The sequence below is a fragment of the Parasteatoda tepidariorum genome, chromosome 8 (assembly GCF_043381705.1).
Source record: "Parasteatoda tepidariorum isolate YZ-2023 chromosome 8, CAS_Ptep_4.0, whole genome shotgun sequence".
NCBI classification, from domain to species: Eukaryota; Metazoa; Arthropoda; class Arachnida; order Araneae; family Theridiidae; genus Parasteatoda; species Parasteatoda tepidariorum.
This window is the reverse complement of record NC_092211.1, coordinates 26,385,457-26,402,599: the sequence shown is the minus strand read 5'-3', so window position 1 is coordinate 26,402,599 and position 17,143 is coordinate 26,385,457. Positions and strand designations below refer to the sequence as shown.

Here is a 17,143-nt window from a genome sequence, read left to right as displayed (position 1 = left end):
TGAAGAGCCTCCTGAAATAAAAAGTACACAAAGTGGTCGTCAAGTAAATATGCCCAAGAGACTAGATCTTTGACTGAAAAGAAACTTTTTCTTTTTTTTCTTCTTTTCTTTAGAGAGTTTATGTCATAAAGTAAATTTTAAACTAATTTATAGATTTCAGTTAAAGCACTTTACTTCAGTAACAGTTGTTTCTCTTAGTAGTTTGTTTATATTTCTCACTAACGTTTCCCCCTTTTTGGTTAACTTTATATGTTTATTAAGTTTTGTCTTGATTAAAATCAATACAAAAGGTGGGAGTGTTGAGAATCGATTTAGTAGTTTTAATCGTAATCGTTATGTATTTTTTTTATAAAAATAATAACCTGAATCTGGGTATTATGACTGATGTAAGAAGTAATAAAGAAAGGTTGTTTTGTTTTTTATTGAGAACTCAGCGTTTCTTTGCGTTGATTTAATTATTATTTTCGCCTTCATTGCTGATAATTTAGGCCTCGTTCGTGAAACGAAACAACGGCAACAAGCTACTTTAAAATACAACTCTTGAATCTTGGTTCATGATAAGAAAGCAACAAATGATTTTTCCAAATTTTTATTAGCGAGAATTATTTCTTAACATTGACAAGCTACATTTACAATGTTTTAGAGATTTTTGAAAAAATGCTGTATATTTTTTCTTACTTTTAATCAGATGAAGTACGGATAAAAAACATATACAATCAAATTTAGATATTCACTTGTTACTTCACTTTAAACTATTAATTTTTAGCTTATCTTTATGAGACCTCAATGTTAAAAAAAATATAAATTAATATTAATTCAACAAAAACAAATTACAAAATCAACAAATATATGTATACTTTAAAAATATAATAATCTATTTTCCCAAAAATTTATTTTTAGTATGACTACTATTATACTTTATTATTAAAATAATATGACAAAATAATTAAAAAGAACTTATGAATGTTTCTTTAATGTTTATGATTCTTTATTTAAAAAATTCTTAACTAGTAATAGTTTAATTTCTTTTTTACAAAAACGTCAGTTTTATACATGATATAATAACCAAATAAAAAATAAATACCTCAGTATAATGTGACACATAGTGATGAATATCATGTACAATAACTGCACAGGGAAGGCACTCTTTTGTATGAAGCTCACAAAGATACTGTAATAAACCACTTGGTTCAGAAATATACCTGAAATAGAGAGAAAGAATAAAATTTAACAGAAAAACAATAATTCAAGTAAACATAAAATTTCTTATTTAATGAAAAAAAATTATCCTCAACATCACAAAATTACATTAACAAAGTAACTTTTTAATGACAAAAGTTTGCAACTTTGAAAAAAAAAATCAAAATATTTTATTTAAAACAGATTTTTTTATGAATCTTTTTTTTTTTTTTTGGAATTATTTTAAAACATACTTTAAGAACTTCAGCTTATAATAAGTTAAATTTAAATAAGTTAAAAATAAATGTAATTAAATTAGACAGAGACACCTGGAAAAAACTTCTGGAGAAAGCTATGGCCCACTCAGGGCTGTCGTGTCAGTGAAGAAGAAAAATTAAATTTCAGATATTATTAAAAATAAATTACAATAATATATTTAAAACTGTATTATTGTGCTTTTCTTTATAGTATTTTATACTTAAATGCGTGCAAATAAAGTAAGTCTTTCTTTGTGAAAGGATTTTTGAAGTTATACAATCAATTTTAATATTTAGATCTTTAAAAATTTTGGAAATGGACAAAGAATAAAAATCAATAATAGTTGAGCAATAGTTTTAAAATACTTAATTTTTTTACTTAGTCTTAAGTAATAAGTTTTTAATTATTTCACAATCATAAATACTTTTAATAAAAAATACTGCTCACACTAAAAACACCTGATAGATGTAATGTTTTTAAATTGTGAAAAGTTAACTTACACCATTTTAATGCATTCTAATGTTAAGGGCGTTGCAGTTTGCATTTCAGATACAGGACAGGGTTTTGCAAGAAATGGACCTGTACAGATAAAAATGACCTGATCCCCAATACTTGCATATGATAAAGCTGCTTGAAAAAGTAAAGAACTCTTTAACCTGGAAAAGAAAAAATTTCATATTAGAAAATAATTTATGATAAAATTATAATATATTAAAATGGGCTTTATCTGTGCATCTTTATTTACTCAATTCAGCCTTGTACAAGAAATCCTTTTCTTGGAAAAAAATACACACACCATCCTAATTTCAGTTGAAAATCACAACATCATTCTAGCAATGGTGCCAGCTAGGCAGGAAGAAAAATTTCTTCAGAATAATTATCATTTAGGTGAGAAGGGAAATTTCTATACACTAGCGGTGCACAACTTTTTTGAATGAAGGGCCACTTTCACAGCAGGTAGATCGATCAACAAAGGGCCACATGCATATTTAGTCATGTTAGCAGCAAATATAATTTTTATCTAACCATTAGTGTTTTAAGCACCAAATATTTTTTTCAGTAAACTTAATAACACATATTTGCTGGAAATTAAATACTTTTATTATTCGAATTTATTTAAAACTAAAAAAACTGATACATTTTTTCAAAAAACTTTTTCCCATTTTTCCCATAATTAATTTAACAAAAAAAAAAAAATTAAAAAATAAATAAAGGAGTTTTATAGAGTAATATAAATATTTTAATAAAAGAAAATTTATAATGTCTAAACAAAAACCAAATTTTCATAAACTTTTTATTGACTTCGAAACTATTTACACATTCTCATTCGTTACATAAAATAAAATTTAAAAAAAAAAATATTTAAATATTTGAAGTAACCTTACTTCCTACTCATAGTGCTGTATGGGAAAAGAAGTAAAATTACCAAAACACCTAACACCACTAAACATTAAAAGTAAACTAATTATATTTTTTATAAAAAATTTCTATGTCTTTAAACATAGCAAAAATTTTTACTTTTAAATGCTTTTAAAACCAAAACAGATTTTTTTTTTTTTTAAAACTAGATGCTGGTTCTGCAGAAAAGTCACAACTTTTTCACACTAAATTCTTTCCCTTTAAGTCGAAGGATATTTAAAAAGAAGAATAAGTATTTTAAAAGAAGCTATTAGATGTTTTCATTATTTAAAGAGATATAAAATTCAGTTTTTTATGATTAGCCTTGGAAATTCAGAAAACAGATAAATTATGCGTCATATCCCAGAGATGGTCGAAAGTTTTGATCTTCAGTTGAATCAATTACTAAGCCAGATTTTTGTTTGAACTTAACAAGATATAACGTTAATTAAAAATTTCATAATGCACGTAAGTGATCCACTATATAAATATTTTAGAATATTTTTAAGAATTAGGCATGAATTTTAATTTTTTTAAATTTGCTACACCCCATCAGTTCTTTTTTTCTGTATAAATTGATTTTCAAAACAAATATTTTAATTTTTACCATGAAATTTTTTTTCTAAACGTGATAAAAATGCTTCAATATATTGATCGGTGATTTAGTCAGAATTTTAACAGAAGAAATAAAGATGTTAATTTCTCCCTTATAGCTCCTGCAATTTAATAAACCAATGGTAAAGTAATTATTTTATACAATAATTTACAATTATCACATAAAGTAATTACTTTCGTTACACATTCAATGAGCCTAGAAATATGGGAAATATTATATTTCATGCGATAAGTTATACATTTTATATAAAATAATAAATTTGAATCATTTCAAGACAAAAAAATTTATTAAGCAAAACGTAATTGTTTGATTGAATTAAAACTAGATGGCGCCATGTATCAATATTTTCTTTACCAAAGCAAATAATTTTTTCGGTCCCGAACTCTTTACTGTTTGTCTACGATAGGTACTCTGTCCGCCACAAAGTCTGCGGCAGTCTGGTGCTATGGAAACAAGAAGAGAGCATTTTAGGGAGGGTGGCTTCGATGAAGAGGTCTCCTTTTCTTTCGCCTTCGATGATAGCTTGTATGGGGAGTATACCAGATTGGCTGACTCAGCCACCAGTAGGAGACTTATTTAATCTGATTCAAGAACTTTTTTAAGATTCGCATGAATATTTCTTTCTTACTTAAAATAATTCTCTCNAAAGGAACAATTTATTCAAGCTATTAAATTAAATAATTAATGAAAGAATTCCTGAAATTTTGAAAATGTTCGTTACTAATGCTTCTTTTGTAAAAACACGGTATCTCTTTTAAAACCATTTGAAGGCCAGGGAAAACATCAAAGGGGTTTTTCTACAAAAGGTCTGAACATGTGTAAGAATAAATATTCATTCTCCAAACAGGAGTTTGACATTTATGAATAGTACAATAAGAAGGATACTCTTTATTATGAACTGCAAGGTGCCTGTAAGTTTAAAAGGCCTGTAAATTTAAAAGGCATTTCTCAAAATTCAAAAAAGTTAAAAGAGGAAAAATAAAATAAAAAATTTACAACACAAATAATTTTTTTTAATTTTTTTCTAAAACAGAAGCTTTTGAAAAAGAGAAAAGATTAAAAAAAAGGAATCAAACGCTCTAAACGATGTTTCAGGCGCGAATGCTCAATTCTCTTAACTCTAGGGCTAATACAATAGATCGAAGAAAGAAGTCTCCTTTTCTCCCACCGAAACCAGTCTTAAAGAGGGACCCCGCACCCCTACTTGAAATAATCATACCTCGTTACCATAGTCACCGCCACCCCTCCAGACGAATGGCGGACAGAGTACCTATCGTAGACAAACAGTACAATTCACAGAAAAATAAAGCTGCCATGATAAGCTTTAACCTAAACCTTATGTAACAAATTAATAGCTCATTTTTACAGCATTATATTTATCTTTTATCTTTAAAATGTTCTTAATATTTTGTTTCATTCACACATATACATATTAAATCAGCTAAAAACTATTTTTTTTAATTTGTACATGCTACTTTTAAGAATATTCGAATATTTATTATTTTACGTATACAAGATTGTCGAACTAAAAGAAAAAAATTTCATTTACAATGATTAAAAAACGATTCTTTATTAATTTAATAAAACAGTTATTTTAAAAGAAAAATTTTAAACGGATAAAAAAAAATACATTTTATCCGTTTAAAATTGTAAAATGTAAAAACCGTTAAGTAATTTTAATTAAAAAATGACTTTATAAACTTATTGAAATCGCAAAACAATAAAAATTAATTAACGCAAAATTTAAGGAAGTGCAAAAAATCAATATTTCTTAAGTTTTAAAAATATTATAAGTATCTCAAATGTGAAAAACAAGATAAATAAATTAAAATTAAATTTTTTAAACTGTTTAAAAACATTTTGGTTAGCAATTTAGAAATTTTTTCATTAACTAGAAAGAAAAAAAAACTTTTCAAGGACATTTAATTAATAATATGAATATTATTTGAATAATTTACTGCTGAAATAGTTGAAAATCATAATCAATTTAAATTTATTTCTGAACGCAAACGTGGTATTTCTTGTAATAAGCTACATTTAATTGTGATTTTTGCAAATGACACTACCTATTATAAACTTCAGCAAACTTCGTTGAAAGCTATAAACCATTCTTATAGAGCAAAGATTCTCAAATTGCCTAGAGCAACGACGAGATGTAAAAAATTAAGAAAAATTTATTTGAAATTCTGAAAATATTGAATATAAATATTTTTTTTTTCGTTCTTGGTGTACAATAATATAAAAAAATCAAGTTTATCACTATACAAGTGAAACATTAACTGTATGTCAGCATTCAATGCGTCCAATTCTCAAGTAATTCGAAAATAACAAATATAATATCAAAAACAAGTCTCTCCGAACGCCAACCAAAATAAGTACGAATTTGGGAAAGATGTCCTATTGTGAAACTAATAAAATCATTTTTAAAGTAGTAGTAGTTAATTTACGTCGCACTAGAGCTGCACAATGGGCTAATGGCGACGGTCTGGGTAACATCCCTAAGGATGATCCGAAGACAAGTCATCACAATTTTGATCCTCTGCAGAGGGGATGGCACCCCCGCTTCGGTAGCCCAACGACCTGCACGCGAAGTCGAGCACTTTACGGTAGAACATTTTAACGAGGACCAATACCGCACACCCTCGGTCCCTACGCAGACTGATCCAAGTGGTCACCCACCTGCACACTGACCGCAGCCAGTGATGCTTGACTTCGGTGATCTGCTGGGAACCATGTCTTAACGATCAGTCCACTGCGGGACTCATTTTTAAAGAAATAATGAATAAGTAACAAAAGCATAGCCTCCCCAAAACAAATTTGGATTGAAATGATTTTGCTGCACTTAATATTTTTTTCTAAGATAGTAGAAAAAATATTTATTCAAAATATTTTTAACCATTTTTATTAATTAGCGAATTTTTAACCAAATGCAATTAGATGTAATAGTTTCTATTACACTTCAACTTCATTCTTTTTATTTAAAAAAAAATATTATGTAGAATGTTAGAATTTTTTGCGTTACCTCACTTAAAAGCTGATTCTACAATATTGATTCTTTTGTACCAGAGTGAGTTTCATCTCTAACAGATGGTATAATATCTAAATTTTTCTTAAAAGATTTTTGAAAATGTCTTAATAATTTATTAATAAAGTTTATCTATGTTGCCTTTTATACATTTATTTAAAGGGGAGTCGGTAGGCATACACCAATAATGCTTAAAACTGACCTTTTTCGGTGTACTTTTTCTCAGCATCTAAACAAGACATTGCTTCAGATTTTTTTTTTTTTTCAGATTATTTAGAAATACATATTTACATAGTGATAACTGTTAATACATACCGACAGATTTTTTTTTTAAAAAATCATGAACTTAGAACTTTTAATTTCTTTAAAAATATTTCATCAAAAATCTTACATACTAAAAAAGTATTCCCGGTAACGCTAAAACTTTATCACAGCCTACAACTGATATAATCTCAAATATCCCCCAAAAAATTTCAAAGCGACGTCATAAGTAGTTTCTTCGAAAAAGTACATCGAAAAGGGTCAGTTTTAGCATTAGTGATACATCCCCTACCGACTCCCCTTATGAATTCACTAATAAAGTATATCCATGTTGCCAATTTTATATATTAATTTAAATATTTCATAAAAATTTTAACCTATTAAACGAGGTGATTAAAAAACTAGGTTTAAAGTATATACTAATATATAGAAAATCAATTCGTAAAACCAGCGAATCATTTAAAAAAAAATCACAAAATAAAAAAGAAAGAAAAAAAACACCTTAAAAACATGTCGCCGAAAATAGCAACACAATAAATTTAACTCGTAAAAGAGAGAATCTCCAAATCCTCTTTTAAACAGTCATTCATTCGTGTTCTTTCCGATTTGAGTTGGAAAAAACAGGACCTTGCACTTGAAAGTGCAATACTTTCTAATCTTAGTTCGCTTTTCAGCGAAATTAATCCAATATTGGCAACTGCTGGCGACCTTTTATTTTGGAGACATACATGCCCGGTCACTAAGCAACTAGCGAGTGTAAAAGTACGATTTGGTCAGCACTTTATATTAAAAGCTCTGGGGCTGACCTACTTTATTTAAGACCGATGAATCATCTTGGCAAAAGTGTGTTTTATTTTGGGGACACGCCTAAGAAAATTAGGCAGAGGTCCTTTCCCGAGCCGATGCCCTGGGAGGAACTGAAAAGTTTGCTTTTACCCGGGCGTAGGTGAATATTCAAATCAGATAGGGTAAAAATGATTTATACTATGACAGTTTCTTATAAAGAGAACATTTTCAATTTGGTAATAAGGAATGATAATTTTGATGGTAAAAGTTAAGAGATAAGGAGAGCAATAGTTTTAATGAAATTAAAATTCGCAGAAAAGAGGCTAAAAGTATATTTTTAATTCCAAACTAACAGTGAATGATGACAAGAAAACGAATTCATCATGCGATAAGTCAAAAGAAAAATTAGTAGAATGTTAGATAGTCGCGTTTACAGTTGAAAATACCAAAAAAAAAAAAAAATAAATATTTAAAAACAAGAATGATGCCTCAATTAATGTAAAAATTGCAGTTTACATAGGAAATTCACAAATAAAATTTTTTATTTTAAATTTTAAAAAGTATCTAAGATACATATAATATTCTTTGAATATTTGTCATTGAACTAAGGATATTTTTTTTTAATGAAAACTAATGAAACAGTAAAAATTAAGGGATTGTGAGACTCAAGATAACCCCATGAAAAGACAAAGTCATATTTATAAAATGCATTATATAAATTGCGGTTATTGAGGATATTTATCAGGCGTCTGTTTAGAAGAAATTTGGGTCCGTTAACGGACCCTTCACAAAATATTTTTTCATAATAACGGACCTTTCACAAAATATTTTAACTTAAAAACGGACCGTTCACAAAATAATTTATCTTATAATCGGACCCTTCACAAATTTGTTTATCTTCATTATTGTTTTGCTAATCGAATAAACCCTTACAGGAAGGGGGGGGGGGAGAAAGACAGATGTAAACGAACTAAATCTTGTCTTCGGCAGACGCTTCTTCGATCCTTTATTCGTCCGAAATGAATATTCTGCGTTCAGCAGTATAGGCTAAATATCAAATATTTATATTTTGCATTGCTAATTTAGTAGCTGCAGTTGCTGTTTATTTTTTAAAATTTAATTTTTTTAATTTTACAGTGTTGAGCATAATCTTGTATGTCTTTACAATTTAAAAATTCCTTGAAAAAGTTTTTTTGCAATAACGGATCCTATTTGCACAAATTCATAAAAGTGGACCCTGGTTGAAAGAATGTGACCTAAAGTTTATTTTATATTCACAAATTAAGAGTACTTTTCTCACAATTTTACAAAAACGGACCTTTCACAAAATGTCTGACAGACCCCTGTTTATATACATACAATTGTTTACTGCTTCGAAAACTGAGGTAACAATTAATTTTTTTGCAGAAGACAAACATGTATATTGACTAACTAACTGTGATAATAATAATATCTCTTGAACAAATTTAATAATAATGAAGTTTTTAGACTTAGATGAAACTTGAGAAAATCATTTAAAATGTGACTTAGAAAAAAATGCCTGAGCAGATATTTACATAGCTAAAATGTAAATGTACTACCACTTTATCATAAAGACAACTTCAGGCTATCGATTAGGCGCGGTCTAGTTGGGTCTAGCCAAATTTCTTGGGCCCAAAATTCATATCATTCACTCACTTATCTAATTGCTACATAAAAAGCTGTCATTGTATTATTAACCTATATACATAATAAAATAAAGAGAAGGCATTTTTTTAGGAGATATTTGGCTCCTTTAACCTTTAAAAAAAAACTAAGCAAAAACAGACCTTTTACAAAACATTTTATCTTAAAAACAGATCCCCCACAATATTTTTCATTTTAAAAGGGCCTTTAAACAAATTGCCAAGTATAAGTGTTTGAAAACTGAAGTCGGTGTTGTCTTTGATTCTTAATTTTCCAACTCCTTAACTCTTGGTCTCAATGTTTTTTTTTTTAAAAAACAGAAACATTACCTTGATAGAAAGAACAGGATTGAATGTTTGAAAGAACAGGATCTTTCAACCAATTTCCAAAAAATTAAGACACAAGCCAGTGGTTTTTGTGATTTTTCACAAAAATGAGTATTTCTTTCACAATATCGCAAAACAGGACCTTTCAAATCGTCAGACCAAGTAGGTTAATAAAGCAAGTTGTGTGTGTGCTCCAGAAACTTATGTGACAAATCTTATTGCTGCGTATTTCATTATGTATAGATTTTATATTCTTTGTAAATTTTTTTAATTTGAAAATTGTTAATAAGGAAAAGTTGGGCACATTGAGACAAGGCTAACTTAAATTTTGGTTCTGTTAACTTTGTAAATTTTGATACGTTTTATGAGGCCAAATGGAAACCTTGAATCCTTGCCTTCCAACTGAAAACTTAGAGAGGAAAAAGCTAACAAAAACTTTGGAATATAATTAGCACATAACGTTATATTTGTGTTTCAAATTGATATAAAAAGACTGAGAAAAAACATTGAAATTGTAGAATTAAAATTCCAAAATGCAAAAGTAATTCAAATTATTGAAAATTTAGATAGTTACAACATTTCGATTTTTTCAAATAAAAATTTCGTTTAACCAAAATATATATAGTTGAAGGATATACTTAAAAATTAAAAACTTTATTTAAATACAGCTGAAAAATAATAAATGATATAGAACGTTTAAAGCTTGCTACAGGTTAATTTCAGCGGGATTTTTTAAAAATTTAATTTAACTTCTTTTCATAGTGCGTTATTGAAATTTAATTTATAACTTCAAAATTAATAATACCAGAAAAAATTATAAGTAGAGTCGAGTAAAAGATAATTTAGAGTGCAAGAAAGGCCAAGTTATTAGTCTACAGTATCATCAGGAAGCTCAATAATTTTTGGACAGATCATTAAAAATTGAAGGGGGGAATATATGCAGGGCTATCATAATATAGAATAGTTGCACAATTATTCTAACATTTTGCACTCCACTGACACCTATGAGGTGAAATTCGAAAAACACCACTTTGAAATTTAAAATTTTTGTATCTTTATTTTTAGCTACCACATTATTTTATGATAATTAAGTGTCATATAATAATATTGCATCATGTGTTTTAAATAAATTATACTTACTAATTTAAATATTTTAAAGCATTTGCAGTGAAAAAGTTTAAGTTATAACAGTGGCGTACGCAGAATTTTTTCAAGGGGGGTGTTCATAATTTTCTGAAACTACTAAAAGAAATTCGAGTCTGTAATAAAGCACTATTACTTCCTTAATTTAGACAGCTAGACAATTTTGACTTTTTATTTAGACAACATTGTTTGGTTAAATTTTGATTTTATTTTTTAAGTTTAAGAACATAATGTAATATCTTCTGAAAAAAGTCCAATGTCATATGGGTGGGAAGTAACACTTTGAGGGCCACTTTCACATTCATCAGATTTTGTTATGCTAGAAACGTTTTCTTCAACGGAAGTATCACATTTCTGTACAACAGAAAAACTTACATTGGTACTAGATGCTGTCACCTCACTAATTTCAGGTCGTGATTTTTTCTCAAAGTAATTAAAAATTGTTAAATTCTTACGTTTTGACATCCTAAAGATCCAAGAACAGTAAATATATATATTGGCACAGAAATAAATGCTATGCTCAGGGCCGGCGCGTACGCGGGGACCTAGGCCATTCAAATTTTTGGGGCCCTTCGATTAAGTTGTTTTTCTCGTATATTTTTTATTTATTCAAATATAAAAGTATTTATATATCTTTTCATTTCAGAAAGCATGTTTAAAATTAAAATAAATAATAATAAATTGAATTTTACTTTATTTTGTTAAATTAGAACTAAATTTTAATCATAACATTTTGAAAAAATTTTAATATATATTTAAAATTGATTTTCTTAAAAAAAATCATTGTTTTTCTTAATATTTTAAAATTTATTTTCAAACAAATCCATTTTAAGGGGGCCCCTAATCATTTGATATTACATCATCCACTGTACTCCGTTCCCCCTTTTATATAATTTTTAACCGCATCTCCAAAATTCTCGAATTGTCTCAAAGACGACAGAACGTCTAGGATTCCAGAATCATTGCGTAAAGATCTCGCGAATGACAGCCAGTCCCGAAAACTATACTGGCAGGCAGAAAGGAACCAGTCCGTAACAGTATCACGTGAATTTGGTTTCAAAAGTACAACCCTATTATAGTAAATGTTTTTTCAGTATTCTGAGAAATACCGTGAGAAAAAAAAAGTAGGCATAAGGTAGATAAAAATATATTGTCTTAAAAAATAATAGCTCGCATAATTTCTACTAAAATTTTTGTTTTTTTTTCATTTTGTCTGTGCTCAAGGGGGGTGTTTAAACCCCTAAACCCCTCCCTTGCGTACGCCACTGAGTTATAATATTAAAAACATTAATAATTTTGTAAATTTGATTTTTTTTATTTTTTGGTTAGTTTTCATTTGAAAAATTTTGAGTATAAGAATTCGGTTACTTAAAAAAAATAAAAAATTCTTTACAGGTTTATTTAAGCATGATAGAAATTTGCAACTTCAGTTTCAATTACTTGCTGAATAATTATACATACAGCGTTCTCCCTAAGCGTTTTTTGAAGGGTGGCCCACCCTGCTTGCCCTTTAAACCCAATAAATGAGCCCTCTTTGTCTCATTTTTGTATAAATACGCTGCTTTCCCTTAAGAACACTGCATTTTTATTCATACTCCATTTTGAAAAAAATTAATTCACTGCTTAAATAATAATTACACAATGGTTAAAATTCTCTGTGTTTATAGGTTTAATTCTGATCACTATTATAAATAATGACTTTGTTAAGATTATTCTCAACAAGTTAAACTATCATTTCTTTTTTTTTTGGGGGGGGGGGGGCNGGGGGGGGGGGGCTGTATAAATAAAATTATTAAGCGATTTTAAATTTTCAAACTATTTTCTTAAATAAATACCTTTTCTTAAAAAAATTTACATTTAAATGATAATTTTCTTATTATTTTCAGTTTAAATTATAATAGAAGAAAGCTTTAAGAAATTTTTAGTTTATCAATTAATCATTTTTCTTTACTTTTTTTCAAAAAAAAATATATGTGCACAAATTTTTCTCTCATTTTGATATTGAGAGAGAATTACTTTTTGAAATAAACACATAAAATAATGTAAGAGGATAATTTACAAACTGTTAAGGATATAATTCAGTTATTAAATAATATAGATTAAATGATATAGATATTGAGAGAGAATTACTTTTTGAAATAAACACATAAAATAATGTAAGAGGATAATTTACAAACTGTTAAGGATATAATTCAGTTATTAAATAATATTACGCATTTTGATAAATTTTTACAGTGCTAAGTGAGTGCTTTTTCAAAACTCAAAGTGCCCTTTTTTATTCCTAGGGAGAACTCTCTTATATATAAGTTAGTTAAAATTTTACTGGGCTGCTTGGATAAAAAATTATATTGGTTGCATGTACAAGAGAAACAATAAATGAAATTATGTGTCATTTAAAAAATGCCACTAAAGCTAATTTATACCCATTTCAAAACCTTCAACAATTTAGATGAAATATACAAATTATATCATAAAATGTAAAACAAGTAATTATGCTTCTTAATTACTATAGAATAAATTGTGAAAAAATACACATATTGAAATTAAAAACACAATAGTGTTAAAAATATTAATTAAATTTTCAATGAAATATTTAAAATGTTTTCCATTAAAATTTTAATTTTTGATTCATAAAAAAAAAAAATTAATATTTTCTTCATGAATTTTTAAAGTGTTTTATGACAGTAATCATATTTTTCTACGCAATAACACTTAAATTTATTACTTAAATGTTTAGTCTTAATGTAAAAATTATCAAGTTAATTATGAGATGAATTTTTCCTAATTGGCTTAGGCAAAAGTTAATGATTTGAGAAAATCACCCTGGTATAAATTTATAAGAAATTACATTACAATACATAAATTTATAAGAAATTACAAATTCAAACCAAACTTGTAACACTAGTCTGTCACTCTGAGAAAGACTGGACTTGATTAGTCCAGTCTTTCTCAGTATTATGTATATATCTCATTTATGTATTAGTAAGCGTTCATGTCAGTATGGAGACAATTGTTGTCAAATGCGACTAAAAGTATACGCATAAATGACAAATTTGTCACCGTCAAATATTTGGAATTTACGAAATATTAACAAAAAATATTTTTTTCCACGCAGTTAAAAAAACTTTTTATATTAATTTTTGTCTTATTTTACAAATGGAATGAAATTTAAATGCATGGTATTCAAATGGAATAACTGAAAATGTGGTACAAAAATTTTTAAAATATTGAAATTCCAAATTTACATGTTGTGCTGTGCTTTGTATTTATGTACTGACAGTATAATTGTTCATCAATAAAACAATATTTTTTGCTCTTTTAGAATTGACTTTATTTAAAATTTCATAATGTTTATATAGTTAATATAATATTTTGTTAATGAGAAAAGCCGAGAAAGTAAGAGCTAACAATTTACTATCTAAACATAATAAATTTTAAATAAAATCGATTCTAAAATTCTAGGTTTTACTTTCTGTTTTCTTCATTAACAAAACATTATATTAACAATTAACTATCTAAAAATTATGAAATTTTAAATAAAGTCAATTTTAAAAGAGCAAAAAATATTTATTTATATGGTCTAAGCATTTTAATCTCTATGTTGAATCTATTCACAAATATTAATTTTGTTTTGTTTTTTCACTAAATTTTAGTAAATGCAACTAATATTCAATCATTATAGGGTAATGAACCTAATTACTTTTAGGATATTATAAATGGTAATTAATAATTTTACATTGTGTACAATATCATGGCAGTGCTCGATTTTTCTTCTAAAATTTAACTACAATACCACTAAATGAATATTTTTGGACCACTAAATGAATATTAAGGTAGTTTCATTCGATCACTAAATTTTCATTCTTGGTGCGAACCCTACAGATTGGTGCTTAATCTTAAGATTGTTTTTTATTAATATTTAAGATAGTTTATAATAATAGATGATAAGTTAAAAAGAATCATTGTCCTTATAACTTCATGTTCATAGTTAATGCATCACCACTCTTACAAGTTTCCAATTCCAAATCATAAGTAACAATAAAACACTACAATTTTGAAAAAAAAATGTAACAAATTATATTTATTAACAAAATTTTGAAAAAATTTAATAATAAGTTGGTTGGTGTGGCGAAGAGCGAAAAGCTCCTGTATGGTGGTGAAATAAAAGAGAGAATGGTGGTGAATAAAAAGAGCTTGAAAAAAGAGTATGGTGGTAAAATATTATAATTGCTCATTAAATTTTTTTAAAAATAATTATAATTACAATATAAGAATCATTGAATTGTAATAACAAGAAATAAATATTTGGCTGAACAACATAAGTAAATATTTTTATGGTTAATTGCGATTAAAACTATACTAATGTTTTATATTTTTATCAGGAATAGAAAACTTCTAGCCCGTGGGACATAAGTTGCCCATAAAGACTTTCAGCTTGATCTCTGAACTGTCTAAAATATTAAAAATAAAAGTAACAGAAAGTTACCAATCTAGTTTACAGCCTTTCTCGAATTATCAGCATGTGACAACTTTTAATTACAATTTACGTATATTTTTACTCAATTTATGTTTAGGTTCAGCAGTGCAGATTTTGCAGTGAAAGATAAAATATTATTTACTTATAAATTATTTACTATTAAAATTATTTACTTAAATTACTTAGAAATTTGTAAATAAACTAAAATAGAATTCACCCCCCTACAAATTTTATTTAGTGAGATAAAAAATAACTCTCATAAAAATGTTTTGCAACAAATAATTTGTACAAGACAGGGTGCATAGCTAGTTTTTTCCAACAAAGAATAAGTACCTTTTAAGCACTCAAAAAATATTTTAAGCACTTTCCAATGGAAATTATAAGTAGGATGTGTACAGTAAAAAAAAATTATTTTTTTCTATCGTTTAAAGTACTTAATTTCTGAACATAAAATAAACAAAATGCAAAAATCATTTCCAAAAACTTTACATAATCATGATAACTTGACTAATTTCTGATGAATATTTTTGAGAAAATTGTAAAAATCTTGCTTTTTTTGTAATTTATGACGACAATCGACAAGGCAAAGAAAAAAATCTCCTTTTATATTATCAAAAATTAGGTAGTTTTTACAAACTCCGAATAAAAAAAAGCACCTTTAAAAATTGTAAATCCAAAATAAGCACCTCTAAGCACCTTTTAAAAAAGATATGCACCCTGCAAGATTATTAGTCACTTCACTGACATAAACAAAATTAAGATTAGTACAAATTGCATTAGGAATAGTCAACAGGTGTCAAAGTACTAATTTATATATATTTTAGAAAAATTACTAATTTCATACAAAAAAATCAATTAAATTGTATTAAAAAGTGACATTTTCTTTTCAAATATAAATACTTACCTCTTAGAGGAAATACTTATTTACACGAATAACAATACTTTTAACTTAAATAACAACATCAGATTTAGTTTTGAATAAACTATGGAACATAAACTTACAATGAATTATCACTTAAAATGACACAACTTTCTTTGTTATCACTAGATATTCCATTAGGTTGCAAGACCTTGTTCTCTTGGTGGATGTCCTTCAATTGAAATGGCAAAAATCTAAAAGACATTTCTTAATAATTTATAATAAATAATATTTTGCATCAAAATAGATTTTCTTTCACACTTCCATGTCATCTTTACTAATTTTACCGCCAATTTCACAACATTCTTCCCACAGCGCCCTCTACAACATTATTTATTCATAAGAGTTGACAAGTTTTCTGCCCCAAGTTGATTCAACTTTTCGAGTTCGATTTGTTCTACATAAATATATACTTTGCAAACGTAGCGCGTATGAAAGGTTTAGTGCAAAACGCTTTTCGAGAAAAAGCACACTCTTTCGCTATGCAAGACTGGCGGGATTTGGCGATTTTATGCTTTCTATTAATATTTGTAATTAACATTTAGGTGCTTAAAACGATACAAAAGCTGAAAATTTTTTTGGATGAAATAAAATGTGTCTAAAATTAGAATTATTTTCTAATGCAATGTATCAATTCTCAACAGTGGCGTACCAACCGGGGGGGGGGGGGCAGAGTGNGGGGGGGGGGGGCAGAGTGGGCACCCGTCCCTCTAAAATTTAAGTGAGTAGCAAACAATACGTTTCGCTCGTCCTGAAATTTAGAAAAGTGGAGAAAAAAATTTGTTTCTAAAATATTCAATTTCACTAAACTTTATCAATCTCAAAAATAAAGTCTAGTGAAATTGAATATTTTAGAAACAAATTTTTTTTTTTATTTTAAAGAATTTATTTATTTATTTATTTTTTTTTTGAATAGAAATGTGTGGGGTGAATAATGTGCTGTGATTTGTGTGTGGGATGAATTATGTGCTTCGCCCCTTTTGAAATTTAGGCGTTTGAGAAAATAAAGTTAAGTAAAATTGACCATTTTAGAAAAAAATTTCAATTTTGAAGCTCTATTCTTCATATAAAAAACTTTTTGTTTCTCTTA

General features: G+C 27.2%; 1 protein-coding gene across 2 annotated transcripts; it reads right to left on the bottom strand.

Moving 5' to 3' along the window:
* Positions 1-1,084: 1,084 nt before the first annotated feature.
* On the bottom strand, positions 1,085-16,485 carry LOC107450926 (uncharacterized; the record flags this gene model as incomplete). 2 transcript variants are annotated; one of them, XM_043046275.2, is given in 3 exon segments in its annotated part: positions 1,085-1,202; positions 1,938-2,093; positions 16,137-16,485. In XM_043046275.2, coding segments are annotated over 3 exon segments (396 nt in total), but the record flags the coding sequence as incomplete, so codon positions are not given.
* Between the last annotated feature and the right edge of the window lie 658 nt (positions 16,486-17,143).